The sequence below is a fragment of the Marmota monax genome, unplaced genomic scaffold (assembly GCF_021218885.2).
Source record: "Marmota monax isolate L192 unplaced genomic scaffold, Marmota_monax_Labrador192_F-V1.1 WCK01_AAM20220418_F8-fsc00253, whole genome shotgun sequence".
Lineage (NCBI taxonomy): Eukaryota > Metazoa > Chordata > Mammalia > Rodentia > Sciuridae > Marmota > Marmota monax.
The window spans coordinates 61,753-76,766 of record NW_026695237.1 but is presented as its reverse complement, the minus strand read 5'-3'; the positions used below and the strand labels follow the sequence as shown (position 1 = coordinate 76,766).

Genomic DNA, 15,014 nt, shown 5'->3' with positions numbered 1-15,014 from the left:
TTTCCCTTGATACATATTCACTCCTGCCTACCTTCACAGAGTGTTTCTGTCTGGCAATATCTTCTGATGTTAAAATATGGTCTCCAAGCCCAAGTTTCCTTCCTTTTCCTGCCTGAATACCTGGGCGTCCTTACCACAAAGAGCTTACACACAGGTCTCTTGTAGTCCTTCCTGAAGAAGGAAGAATTATCTCCCTTCAAACAGAGCCCATTCTCCTTGTGATATTCATCAGCTCCAACAGCACAAAGTAAACCAATAGATCTGAAGCAAAGTAGTAGCTCTTGGCCTATATATCTTGCTTAGACATGAAGATGCAACTGGACAGCAAGCACATAATATTCTGCAGAGATTCCAAGGACATGTGGCTGGAATTGTGAGAGGCATGCCTTGGGGACAGCAGAAATCCTGAGAACTAGCACCCACCCAGGATTGACATGTCTCATTCATTCACCAGAGGGCACTGTCTTCCAGGCTTTGGCTTAGCTTTTTCCTGTTTCTCTGACCCTTCAACCCACAGGAGTTCCTGTGCACTCATTTGAGTAAAAAAACAACAGCATCTTGTCTCTCTCCAAATGGAGGCCAGACTAAGTTTGAAGGACTTGCACAGCCTCCAGAAAGGGGAACATTTGCATGAGATCCCCCACCCTGAAGATCAGAGAGACAGATAAGAAGGTTAGGAGAGCCCTGAACTGTCTATGTGGCTCAAGAAGCAGAGTTTGAAGTTGTCTTCACCATGGCTTGGTCTCCACTTTTCTTAATCCTGCTTGTTCACTGCACAGGTGAATGGATGAAGAGGGTTCTGGGAGGGTGCTGAATGTTATCAGAAAGGATGGCAATTTCTTCTTTCTCCTTTAAAATGGGGGCTGTCCTATCCTCACCCATCTCTGTCTCATTCCTTCCTTGCAGGTTCTTTGGCCGAGGTTGTGTTCACTCAGCCCCAACATGTGTCGGGGTCTCTAGGGCAGAAGGTCACCATTTCCTGCACCCGTAGTAGTGGAGACATTGGGAATAACTATGTGTACTGGTACCAGCAGCACCTGGGAAGTCCCCCCACTCTCCTGATTTACAAGTACAATCAAAGACCCTCTGGGATTCCAGACCGGTTTTCTGGCTCTAAAGACAGCTCCTCCAATTCTGCCTCCCTGACCATCACTGGACTGCAGCCTGAGGATGAGGCTGACTACCACTGTCTGTCTGGTTATGACAACTATTACTCACAGTGATTCAGATATATGGGGAACTGAGACAAAAAACTCACCAGAGGATCTCCATCCTGGGCCAGTCTTCAACCTAGGGTCTGTCTTGTGTTTGAATGCTAGAATAAGAATTTTTGGTCCAACAGTCCCTGTATGTTTTTTTTTTTTCAAAATACAAATTTCTCCTCCTATGTCTTGAAGGATGACCACCTAATCCCTCTGCAATCACTTCATAGAAAAGTTTTACATAAAATACTCAGAAATATTGAGAACAAGGAGTGAGTCATTCCTTGTTATGGGAGCTGTTTTGTGCATTTTAAGACATTGAGAATCATCCTTGGTTTCCATGTATAACATGTCAGAGCAAACTAGTTCTCAAGTTGTGACCAAAGATCTCCAGACATTTCTAAATACTGCATGGTGAATGAAATCACCCCAATTTTACAATCTATTGGGTAAAAGAGATTGTTCCTGGCTTTAGGAATTTGTTGGTTTTGAATCCTATTTATGCCATTTGGTTTGGTGTAAAGCTAGATACTTTATCTATCTGTGCTTCTGATTGTTAATTTGACATAAAAAAAACGGTTTCCATAACTCAAGAACTTGTTTTAACAGATGAATAATATTCCACACATCATAAGTTCAGAGAACCTGTTACCCAATTTTGTCAAATCTACCCTCAGATAATCAGAGTGTGAATCACAGTTTTTTTGCTTAAGTATACAATTAGTTTTTTTAAACATTAAGTTTATTAAAATTAGCTCATCTATCCTCATTTTTTTGCTGAAGAAATTTATCAAGCATGGGATATAGAGATGGAGAAAAATAACAAGGTCCTATACTCTTGAAGTTTGCCTTTTAAGATGATTATAAGAGAACAGATAGGAGCAACATCAAAACTGAGTGGATTTTATGATCTTTTACCAGTGAATCTGGGTTCAGATTTTGACTCTGCCTCTATTGGCATATTCTTTACTGTCACTAGGCAATGGAATTTCTACTAAGGACAAGTGGTTATTTGTATGTAAGTTATTTTTATGCCAGTTAAATAAAATTTAAAATTCTGTCTCTTTCACTCACATTAGTTGAATTTCAACTGCCTCATGGCTATGTGTGACTAATAGAAATTATGTTGACAGAGAAAATATAGAATATTTCTGCCACAACAGAAAATTGTAGTGGACTATCCCAATTACACAGTTCACTTAATTTTTACTTAACTCTGCTCTCTCACTTGTAAAATGAGAACATTTAAAACTATAAAAACAACCCCAGAAGATGGCGGCAGGAAGGGAGTGAGCACCCCCCCCCCCCCCCCCCCCCCCCCCCCCGTGACCTGTGCTGCTGCGCCAGCAGGGTATGAGTTCAGAACGGCCGGATGCTGTATTGTCAGGAATATTCAGCAAAGTTGGTCTACATGGAACCTGAGGCAAGAGTTTGAGCATCTGAGGGCATGGACATGGCTCAGAGGCAGGGAACCTGAGCTGCCCTGTGCATGGAGGTACCGGGAAGCTGAACAGTAACCCCCCCGCAGCTGGAGGTTGGGACTTAGTGAAGAAACGGTCAAGGTCCACCCTCCTTACCGCACACCCTGGTGCAGAAACAGGCAGCCACCATATTGGAGAACTGACATCATCAGCGTTTGGCAGATCGGATTGCATGGCAGCAAGTTTGGCAACAGATCAGGTGTGTGACCCCCAGCCCCCCTCCACACAGCTGGGATAACTCAAAGAATCTCTTCCCAGCTCTCTGTGGGTGTGAATATCAGAGCCCAGGGAAACTGAAAAGGCACCTGACCTCCAACTCCCTCTCCCCCCAGGGGCAAAAACGGAAACCTTTCTCGCCAGCTCTCAGGGGGCATGGCCATCAGAGGAAATCAGACAGAACAGGTTGCTGGTTTCCAACTCCCGCTGTCCACAGCCATGATGACTGGGTGAATAACAAACAAAGAGAGAGCCCAGTTGTTCAAGAGAGCAGGGCATCCAGGAAACTGCATGCCCAGAGTGAAAGTAGAACTGTGGAGAAGTGCCCCAGTAAGTGGGGCCTGGCACGGATTGCTTCCTACAACCTGAGGGCAGAGATGTAGCCTGGAAAGACAACTCCACCTACTGGAAGAGAAGAAAATAGAACTCTAAGAGTGCATTTTTTTGTTGTTGTTTCATATATATATATATATATATATATATATATATATATATATATATATATATATATATATATAATTTTCTTTCTTTACCAAGCATTACTACTTCTACTACAGGTAATTTACTAAATGCAAATAGGTGAATGTTTCAGGGCTTTCTATAGTGCTCCTAAGTACTTGATACCCCCAAATACTCCTGTCTATTCTCCTGTTAATATCCCCTTCATTAGAGCTATCCTCCAAAGTAGCTAAGATATACTAACCCCCATATCATTACATCTTTCTACGTAAACATAAAGTCCTAAGACCAACCTCAGTTCTCTATATGCCATCAGACTCCGTATGCCTTTTATGAAACTACTGAATTTACTTTAAATTACAATTAAACCCAACTTCTCTAGACATTGTATCCCATCACAAAGGAGAGATCTCGGAGCTATACAAAACCAAAACAAATTTATAGGAGAAGATAATAACACAGCAGTCACACAGAGCTAGATAGAAACATGAGCATCATAAAAAAAAAAAAAACAAGGAAGAAAAGGAACACAAACAGTGCAGGATAGCTCAACATTACAGGAGATGCTAGACACAGCAGAGAGATTGTCAGATAAAGATTTCAAAATATACTTGCTTCAGCTGGTATGGAGTCTTAAAGAAGACCTTAGACAGCAAAGGCAAACAATGAAAGATTACTTGAACAATGAATTACATGATCAAATCCAAGAAGCAAAAGAACAACTCTACAGGGAGATTGAGGTTATACAAAAAAAAAAAAAAAATCAAACAGAAATCCTGGAAATGAAGGAAATTATAAACCAAACTAAAATCTCAAATGAGAGTATCACCAGTATAGTAGACCAAGTAGAAGTCACAACATTAGACAATGAAGACAAAATATATCATATCAGAAAGAGTAAAGTCAACTCAGAAAGGCTGGTAAGAAACCATGAGCAAAACATCCAAGAGATATGGGATATCATAAAAAACAAACAAACTTAAGAGTCATTGGGTTTGAGGAAGGTATAGAGGTCCAAACCAAAGGAATGAGCAATTGTTAAATGAAATAATTTTAGAAAACTTTCCAGACATGAAGAATGAAATGAAAATCCAAATCCTAGAAGCCTACAGGACTCCGAATGTACAAAACCACAAGAGACCCACTCCAAGACACATAATGAAGATATACAACATACAGAACAAGGAGAGAATATTAAAAGCTACAAGAGAAAGGAGACATATTACATTTAGGGGTAAACCAATTAGGTTAATGGCTGATTTTTCATCACAGATGCTGAAAGCTAGAAGATCCTGGAACAATGTATTTCAAAAGCTGAAAGATAATGGGTGCCATCCAAGAATATTATATCCAGCAAAATTAAGCTTCAGATTTGACAACAAAAATAAAAAACCTTTCACAATAAACAAAAGTTAAAAGAATTCGCAGCCAGAAAACCAGCACTGCAAAACATTTTGAGCAAAACACTACACGAAGAGGAAATGAAAAATAACAATGACAATCAACAGTGGGAGGTTTGCTCAGTAAAGGAAAAAACTAATCAAAGAGGAAAAACAAATCAAGTTAAATAACAAAAATAAACAAACATGATTGGATAAATAAACAAACCATATATCAATAGTAACCCTAAATGTTAATGGCTTAAACTCACCAATTAAGTGACATAGGCTAGTAACCTGGATTAAAAAAACAGATCCAACAATATGCTGCCTACAGGAGACTCATCTGATAGGAGAATACACACACAGGCTGGAAGTGAAAGGTTGGGGAAAATCATACCATTCACATGGACCTCAGAAGCAAGCAGGTGTGGCCAAACTCATATCAAATGATATTGACTTCAGGCCAAAGTTAATCAAAAGGGATAAAGAAGGACACTATATACTGTTAAAGGGAACCATTCACCAACAAGACATAACAACCATCAATATATATGCCCCAAACAATGGTGCAGCTATATTCAAAAAACAAACTCTCCTCAAGTTCAAAAGACAAATAGACCACAACACAATAATTATGGGTGACTTTAACACACCTCTCTCACCATTGGACAGATCTTCCAAACAAAAGTTGAATAAAGAAACTATAGAACTCAATAACACAATTAGTAACTTAGACTTAACTGACATATATAGAATATATCATCCATCATCAAGTGGATATACATTTTTCCTCAGCAGCACATGGATCCTTCTCAAAAGTAGACCATATATTATGCCATAGGGCAACTCTTAGCAAATATAAAGGAGTAGAGATAATACCATGCATATTATCTGATCATAATGGAATGAAACTGGAAATCAATGATAAAAGAAGAAAGAAAAGTTCCTACATCATTTGGAGAATGAACAATATGCTACTGAATGAACAGTGAGTTACTGAAGACATCAAGGAGGAAATTAAAAAATTCTTAGAGATAAATGAAAACACAGACACAACATATTGGAATCTGTGGGACATTATGAAAGCCATACTAAGAGGAAAATTCATTGCTTGGAGTTCATTCCTCAAAAAAAGAAAAAAAAAACCCAACAAATACATGATCTCACACTTCATCTCAAAGCCCTAGAAAAAGAAGAGCAAACAATTGCAAATGCAGTAGAAGGCAAGAAATATTTAAAATCAGAACTGAAATCAATGAAATTGAAATAAAAGAAACAATTGAGGGCGGGGGATGTGGCTCAAGTGGTAGCACGCTTGCCTGGCATGCGTGCGGCCCGGGTTCGATCCTCAGCACCACATACAAACAAAGATGTTGTGTCTGACGAAAACTAAAAAATAAATATTAAAAATTCAAAAAAAAAAGAAACAATTGAAAAAATTGACAAAACTAAAAGTTGGTTCTTTGAAAAAATAAATAAGATCAACAGACCCTTAGCCATGGTAATGAAGAGAAGAAGAGAGAGAACTCAAATTACTAGCATATAGGAATGAAAAAGGCAATATCACATCAGACACTACAGAAATACAGAAGATAATTAGAAATTATTTTGAAACATTATACTCCAATAAAATAGAAGATAGTGAAGACATCGATAAATTTCTTAAGTCATATGATCTTTCTGATTGATTCAGGAGGAAATACACAACTTAAACAGACTGATATCAAGTGAGGAAATAGAAGAAGACATCAAAAGACTACCAAACAAGAAAAGCCCAAAACTGGATGGATATACAGCAGAGTTTTACAAAACCTTTTAAGAAGAACTAATACCAATACTCTTCAAGCCATTTCAGGAAATAGAAAAAGAGGGAGTACTTCCAAATTCATTCTATGAGGCCAACATCACCCTGATTCCAAAACTGGACAAAGACACTTCAAAGAAAGAAAACTACAGACCAATTCTCTAATGCACGTAGATGCAAAAATCCTCAATAAAATTCTGGCAAATCGAATACCAAAACATATCAAAAAGATCGTACACCATGATCAAGTAGGATTCATCCCTGGGATGCAAGGCTGGTTCAATATACAGAAATCAATAAATGTAATTCACCACATTAATAGACTTAAAGATTAGAACCATATGATCATCTTGATAGTGCAGAAAAAGCATTTGACAAAATACAGCATCCCTTTATGTTAAAACACTAGAAAAACTAGGGATAATGTGAACTTACCTAAATATTGTAAAAGCTATTTATGCTAAGCCTCAGGCCAGCATCATTCTAAATGGAGAAAAATTGAAGGCATTCCCACTAAAATCTGGAACAAGATAGATATGCCCTGTCTCACCATTTCTATTCAACATAGTTCTCGAAATACTGGCCAGAGCAATTAGACAGACAAAAGAAATTAAAGACATAAATATAGGAAAAGAAAAACTTAAATTAGCACTATTTGCTGATGACATGATCTTATACCTAGAAGACCCAAAAGGTTCTACCAAGAAACTTCTAGAACTAGTAGATGAATTCAGCAAAGTGGCAGGATACAAAATTAACACACATAAATCAAAGGCATTCCTGTATATCAGTGACAAATCCTCTGAAATGGAAATGAGGACAAATACTCCATACAGAATATCCTAAAAAAAAGTAAAATATTTGGGAATCAACCTAACTAAAGAGGTGAAAGTTCTATACAATGAAAACTACAGAACCCTAAAGAGAGAAATAGAAGAAGACTTAGAAGATGGCAAGATATACCTTGCTCATGGATAGGCAGAATTAATATCATTAAAATGGCCATATTACCAAAAGCACTTTACAGGTTCAATGCAATTCTGATCAAAATCCTAATGGCATTCCTTGCAGAAATAGAAAAAGCAATCATGAAATTCATCTGGAAAAATAAGAGAGCCATAATAGCTAAAGCTATTCTAAGCAGGAAGAATGAAACAGGTGGTATAGCGATACCAGATTTTAAACTATACTACAGAGCAATAGTAACAAAAACAGCATGGTACTGGCACCAAAACAGGCGGGTAGACCAATGGTACAGAATAGAGGACACAGAGACAAATCCACAAAATTATAACCACCTTATATTTGACAAAGGTGCTAAAAGCATGCAATGGAGAAAGGATAGCATCTTCAACAAGTGGTGCTGGGAGAACTGGAAATACGTATGCAACAAAATGAAATTGAATCCCTTTCTCTCACCATGCAGAAAAGTTAACTAAAAATGGATCAAGGAGCTAGGAATCAAACCAGACACTCTGCGTCTAATAGAAGAAAAAGTTGGCCCTAATCTCCATCACGTGGGGGCAGGCCCCAGATTCCTTAATAAAACACCTATAGCACAAGAGTTAAAACCAAGAATCAACAAATGGGATGTATTCAAACTAAAAAGTTTTTTCTCAGCAAGAAAAATATCATGTGAGGTAAATAAGGAGTCTACATCCTGGGAACAAATTTTTATACCTCACACTTTAGATAGAGCTCTAATCTCTAGAGTATACAAAGAACTCAAAAAGTTAAACAACAAAACAATAAATAATCCAATCAACAAAAGGGCCAAGGACATGAACAGACACTTCTCAGAGGAGGATATACAATCAATCAACAAATACATGAAAAAATGCTCACCATCTCTAGCAATCAGAGAAATGCAAATTAAAACTACTCTAAGATACCATCTCACTCCATTATGAATGGCAGCCATTATAAAGTCAAAGAATAACAAGTGCTGGCGAGGATGCGGGGAAAAAGGTACACTTGTACATTGCTGGTGGGACTGCATATTGGTGCAGCCAATTTGGAAAGCAGTATGGGGATTCCTTGGAAAGCTAGGAATGGAACCACCATTTGACCCAGCTATTCCCCTTCTCAGACTATACCCAAAAGACCTAAAAAGAGCATGCTACAGGGACACAGCCACATCAATGTTTATAGCAGCACAATTCACAATAGCTAGACTATGGAACCAACCTAGATGCCCTTCAATAGATGAATGGATGAAAAAAAATGTGGCCTTTATACACAATGGAATATTATGCAGCACTAAAAAATAACAAGATCATGGCATTTGCAGGGAAATGGATGGCATTAGAGCAGATTATGCTAAGTGAAGTTTGCCAAACCCTAAAAAACAAATGCTGAATGTCTCCTCTGATATAAGGAGGGTGACTCAAAATGGGGTAAGGAGGAAGAGCATGAGAAGAAGATTACCGCTAAACAGGGAAGAGAGGTGGGAGGGAATGGGAGGGAGAAGGGGAATTGCATGGAAGATGCAATTGTTATACAAAATACATGTATGATGATGTGACGGGGAAGGAAAAAAAGAGAGAGAAATGTGTCACATTAGATTGGGTAGAGAGAGGGAATGGGAGAGGAGGGGAGGGGAAGGGGGTATAGGAAGGGCAGCGGAATAAAATGGATACTAGTATTGCTATATATATGTCTGTATAACCAATGTGATTCTGCAACCTGTACACTTGGAAAAATGAGAAATTATACTCCATCTGGTTCAAATGTAAAACAAACAAACAAACTATAAAAACATATAAGTTGGGCATAGTGGTGCATGCTTATTGTCCCAGCATCTTGAGAGACTTGCAAATTTAAAGCCAGCTTCCCTCAGCAACTTAGTGAATCCCTAAGCAATTTAGCAAGATCTTGTTTGAAAGTAAAATAATAAAAATAATAATTAAGAAAAGGGCTGGGAATGTGGCTCAGTGGTCAAGTGCCCCTTTGTCCAAGTGTCAAGATAAATAAATAAATAAGAAAAAATTAAAAACCCCATCTAATACGTTAACATCTACAACCTCTCTGTGGGATAGTGTAATGAACCACTCCACCCTACTGAATTTACCCTACTGAATTTCTAGCTGTTGCCAATGAATGAGCAGAAGCTAAAAGTGTAATTTGTAAGTAACAGATAAAAAACTAGCATGTGCTTTGCTAAATTCTCTTGTTCTCTCTCTCTTTCTCTCTCTCAATCTCTTATATTTGGGATTGATCCTGGAGGCACTCTACCATTAAATTATACCCCTAGCTTTTTTTTTTGTTTTAGATAGAGCGTCATTAAATTATGCAGGCTGGCCTTGAAATCGCTATCTTCCTATATCAGTGTCCCAAGTAACCGGGATTACAGGCATGTGCATCTGTACTTGGGTCTTATTTTCTGTAATGAGATCAGCAGAATTCTCAGTAGATTTTTTTCTGCTAGCCTACATCCTGAAATGAAGATGAAATGCACCAAAAATCATAGTGAAGGATATGATTAGATCCTCCTAATCCTATCCTGAATATTAGTGGGAATTAAAACTGAAATTGGGAGTGGGAGAGTCATAGTTTCAAAAATTAAAAAAAAAACCATAAAATTCACTTGAGTGCCATTTAGTGCACATTGAGTAAACTGTTTATGGAGACTGCAAAAATTGTTTTCCATTTCTGGAAAATATTAATATTCCTTGGCAAATATTGGATATTATCCATAAAACATGGGAGATGAAACATAATGAGCAGATAACTAAGATGCTGGAAAACTGATTAAAAGCATGGATTACTTTACAAAATACTACTCTAAAGAGAGAAGTTTAGGAGGAATTGCTTTTCTTCCCACAAACAGAAGGAAAAAGAAAGGAAGAGACTCAATAAACATGGAAAATTGTAGAATTGTAAGAACAGATTATTCTCAACCCCAAACACTAAAAGACAAAATTGAAAAATGTTTCAGATAATCATTTCACTGTCCAAAGGAAGACACATTGATATGCCTGATTCACTAGGGCAGGTATGTGTATTCTATCAAATATACTAGTATGCACTTTCTTTACATTTTGTTCACATATCCATTCTTTATTCATACTTGCTTACTCTAGAGAGTCACTTATGGATTATCTTCTGAACTTACTTCAAATTCATCCTCTTCTTTTGATTTCTCCTTAAATTTCTCCTCATCATATCCATAACTTGCCAGGAATCTCCTTCCTCTCCAGAGTTCTCATCTGCAGTATCTCATCATCCCAGGGCCTACCATCCTGGGAACAGCTGTGTACAGAAATATAGAGTTGGGGAAGTAGGATAAAAAACCTAAGAGTGTTGGTACTATGATTTACACTTTAATGATGTTTAAATGTGTCTAGTCTACAGCCAGGTAACACTGAATGCACCAAAAAGAATCTTGAATGCATATGTACTGTTATATATACAAACCCCTTCCCAATCACAAATTTTCTTCTAGTATTTTTTTTTTTTGCCAAATAAGTATACAAACAAAAATATTTTGCTTAATCTAATACATTTATACTGCAAATACCATGATTTTATTCTCTTTTATTGCTGAGTAATATTCCATGTGTATATATGCAACATTTTAAAAATCCATTTATTTTCTGAAGGGCATCTAAGTTGGTTCCACAGTTTAACTATTGTGAATTGTGCTACTATAAACACTGATGTGACTGTGTCCTGTGGTGAGCCGCTTCTGCCGTTTCTGCAGACTGTGGTCGCCATTACAAGATGGCGCTGGCTCCGCTGTGGTCTGTGACAAACAACTCCTTATTTGGGAGAGTTGGCGCATGGTTTTTCACCACCCTATGAGAAAGCTCCACGTGGCAGCTTCGCATTGGGGCTTGAGATGCTTTATTAAGGCTGGGAGGGGCATCCGAGGGAGAGAAGAAGAAATATCAAGGGCCTGAATAAACTGCTGAAAGAAGATTCCTGAGTTGCGTCTTCCTTGCGGGCAAGGGGTCGCGACAAGTGGTGCCGAAACCCGGGAACCAGAACTTTCAGCAGTCAGGGGTGGTGCACCGGTTAGTCCCAGGTAAGTGGTATCCGCGACCAAAGCGGGGTTAGTCCCAATAAGTGGGATCCGCGATCAAAGCGGGGCAGCTCCTCTGTAAAGAAAGAGAGAGCATTACATTTTATTGCAGCTGCACTGTGTACTTTCGCTTCTACTTTCGCTTTTGTTTTCTGTGTTTCTTTTGTTGTGTCATTTCGCTTTTGTTTTTTGTGCTTCTTTTGTTGTTGTGTCATGGGTGCCACAGCTTCAAGTCCGCTTCTCCTGGCCCTAGATGGCCTGTTACGTTCCAAGGGCCTGGAAGTGAAACATAGTACTTTACAGAGATTTTTACAGAAGATAGATATCGCTGCACCGTGGTTTGCATTTTCGGGCAGCCTTACTGTACCTAGTTGGGATAAATTAGGCAAAGATCTTGACTTTGCTTCTGAGCAGGGCATATTAGAGGGTGGGGTGATACCCCTTTGGAAAATGGTCCGTAGTTGCCTTACAGATGGCAGATGTCAGGAAGCACTTACTAAATGACAGGAAGTTCTAGAGCAATTACATGAGGAGAAATCGGAGACGGCAGGAAGTGAGGTGCCTCAGGAGGATGGGAGTGTGTGGAGCGTGCAACAGGGGAGGAGACGATTGTCTCCGGCAAGAAGTGAGGTATCTCAGAAGGATGGGAGTGTGCGGAGCGTGAAACAGGGGAAGATATCATGAGCCTTTAGACTTTAAGATAATTAAAACCTTGGCAGAATCTGTCCGCACTTATGGCATAGATGCCACTTTCACTCTCACTCAGGTGGAGGGACTTACTAGATTTTGCATGACTCCCTCAGATTGGGCTAGTCTAGTCCGCGCTTATGTTTCCCCAGGGAAATATTAGGAGTCCAAAGTTGGCTGTTTAATGTTTCTGGCAGTACCCAAGACTCAGAGCGAGGTAGGAGACTTAAAATTACTTCACACAATTCACAATTGTTTAATGCTACATTACCCTCCACAGCAGTCTGTCTCCAATCTCCGTTCCTGTTTCTTTTGGCTAATGTTACATCACAGGGGATGCTTAATTGTTCTAATATTACCTGCTATTTGTCTGAGTGTTGGAATGGTTCTTGGACTGTAGCAGTGGTTATGAAAATTCCAACTTTTGTCCCAATCCCAGTCACTGCGGACCCAGATAAATTCCCCATTGTTGAGCTACTTAGAGTCCGCAGGGATTTTGGAATTACGGCAGCTATAGTGACAGCTGTGGCAGTGTCTGCTGCTGCAGCGGTTACGGCCGGAGTGGCCATGGCCAGTCAAGTACAAACTGCTGCCACCATTAATCAAGTTGTTCAACAAACTTCCACCATACTTGAATCCCAAAATACAATTAATCAACATATTTTGTCAGGGATTTTAGCTGCCAACCAAAGAATAGATTTACTCCAAGCTCAGGTAGAAGAATTGGCTGACTTGGTGCTTTTGGGTTGTGTTGACCAACGTGCACATTTATGCATAACCTCTGTCAGATTTAATGATTCCAGGAATGCCTCCCGCATCATTGGCGAATATTTGGCCGGAAATTGGTCCATGGCAGCGGAAGACATGATCCAGTCTCAACTAACCCAGATAGCTGTTTTGAACAGTACTCGTGTTGATCCTGTGACTTCGGGTCAATTCACCGATTGGATATCTTCTGCTTTTTCCTTCTTCAAAGAGTGGGTGGGGGTAGGCATTTGTGGTTTCTCTGTCGCCTTAAGGCCCGCAGTGCTCACGATAAGGCTATGATCATACAAGCTCTTGCAGCTTTAGAAAATGGCAACTCACCTCAAGTCTGGCTTGCGCATCTTAAACAGTAAACCTTTGACATGGTCGTTACACCCCAAGTTATTATAACATTGCACTGGGATCGACATGACTTTCCTTGTTATTCTCTTAGTGTTGGAAAGCCCTTGCACTCTGCCGGTCTTACTGCCACTGCACGCAGATGGGTTTCCACACTAGTGCTTTTCTATCGCCTTAAAGTCCGTGCCTTTCTTTCAGGGTGCTGTCAACTTGTTTGTCGTTATAAACAGCCACAGTTCAGCCTCAGCTATCCCCCTTCGTCCACCATCATCACGATACAGGATGCGAGGCAAGGCACTGCACTTGAGTGATCCTTGACGTGGACCTCAAGGAGAGCATGTCCTATTGCATGCGGGTTAGACGCGTCCACGCCCCGCCCCATGAAAAAAGGCGTCGGCTGATATGGGACCAGGTCTAGGGAAGGGCCCTCCTTAGGACTGAGCCATACTATGCAGCCACTTCTGCACAGTGGGATAGGACCTCTACTCTCGCCTGTATTGTTTTAAGAAAACAGAAAGGGGGAACTGTGGTGAGCCACTTCTGCCGTTTCTGCAGACTGTGGTCGCCATTACAAGATGGTGCTGGCTCCGCTGTGGTCTGTGACAAACAACTCCTTATTTGGGAGAGTTGGCGCATGGTTTTTCACCACCCTATGAGAAAGCTCCACGTGGCAGCTTCGCATTGGGGCTTGAGATGCTTTATTAAGGCTGGGAGGGGCATCCGAAAGGGAGAAGAAGAAATATCAAGGGCCTGAATAAACTGCTGAAAGAAGATTCCTGAGTTGCGTCTTCCTTGCGGGCAAGGGGTCGTGACAGTGTCCCTGTAGTATGCTATCTTTAAGTCCTTTGGGTATAGACCAAGGAGACGGATAGCTGGGTCAAATGGTGGTGCCATTCCCAGATTTCCAAAGAATCTCCATATTGCTTTCCATATTGGCTGCACCAATTTGCAATCCTACCAGCAATGTGCCTTTTTCCCCACATCCTCGCCAACACTTATTGTTGTTTGTCTTCATAATAGCTGCCATTCTGACTGGAGTGAGATGGTATCTTATCATTATCTTGGAGAAGATAATGCTAAGTGAAGTTAGCCAATCCCTCCAAATCAAGTGCCGAATGTTTTCTCTGATATAAGGTGACTGACTCATAGTGGGGTAGGGAGAGGGAGCATGGGAGGAATAGAGAAACTCTAGATAGAGCAGAGGGGTAGAGGGGAAGGGAGGGGGCAGGGGATTAGCAATGATGGTGGAATGTGATGGACATCATTATCCAAAATACATGTATGAAGACATGAATTGGTGTGAACATACTTTATGTACAAACAGAGATATGAAAAATTGTGTTCTCATAAGAATTGTGATGCATTCTGCTGTCATGTATTTAAAAAATAAAAGCAATTAAAAATAATACATTTATACTATAGACTTCATCTTGAGAGAAATTTTTGCTGCAAGCCTACATGTGAACCTAAAGTGCCATTTTCTTCCAGGGAGCAGACCTGTGGTCCTTACCCCAGGACCTCCTTTGTGTGTTTGATAATGAATCCTCAGGAATTAGGATCCTCAAGAAGTAGGATCTTTGCCTACTGTCTAAGGTCTATAGATTGTATCTCCTGAACTCATCCTGAAATCCAATAGCAGCAACAGCACCAGGCCTT

The 15,014-nt window shown here is 39.8% G+C and overlaps 1 protein-coding gene across 1 annotated transcript in view; it reads left to right on the top strand.

The window, feature by feature from the left end:
- Positions 1–645: 645 nt before the first annotated feature.
- LOC124089451 (uncharacterized) overlaps positions 646–15,014 on the top strand; it is a 47,262-nt gene continuing 32,893 nt past the window's right edge. Inside the window, exons 1-3 of the mRNA XM_046439495.2 lie at positions 646–779; positions 907–1,219; positions 3,016–3,129. Coding sequence (XP_046295451.1) covers positions 734–779; positions 907–1,219; positions 3,016–3,129 — 473 coding nt within the window. The 5' untranslated portion in view covers positions 646–733. The remainder of the gene's footprint in view (positions 780–906; positions 1,220–3,015; positions 3,130–15,014) is intronic.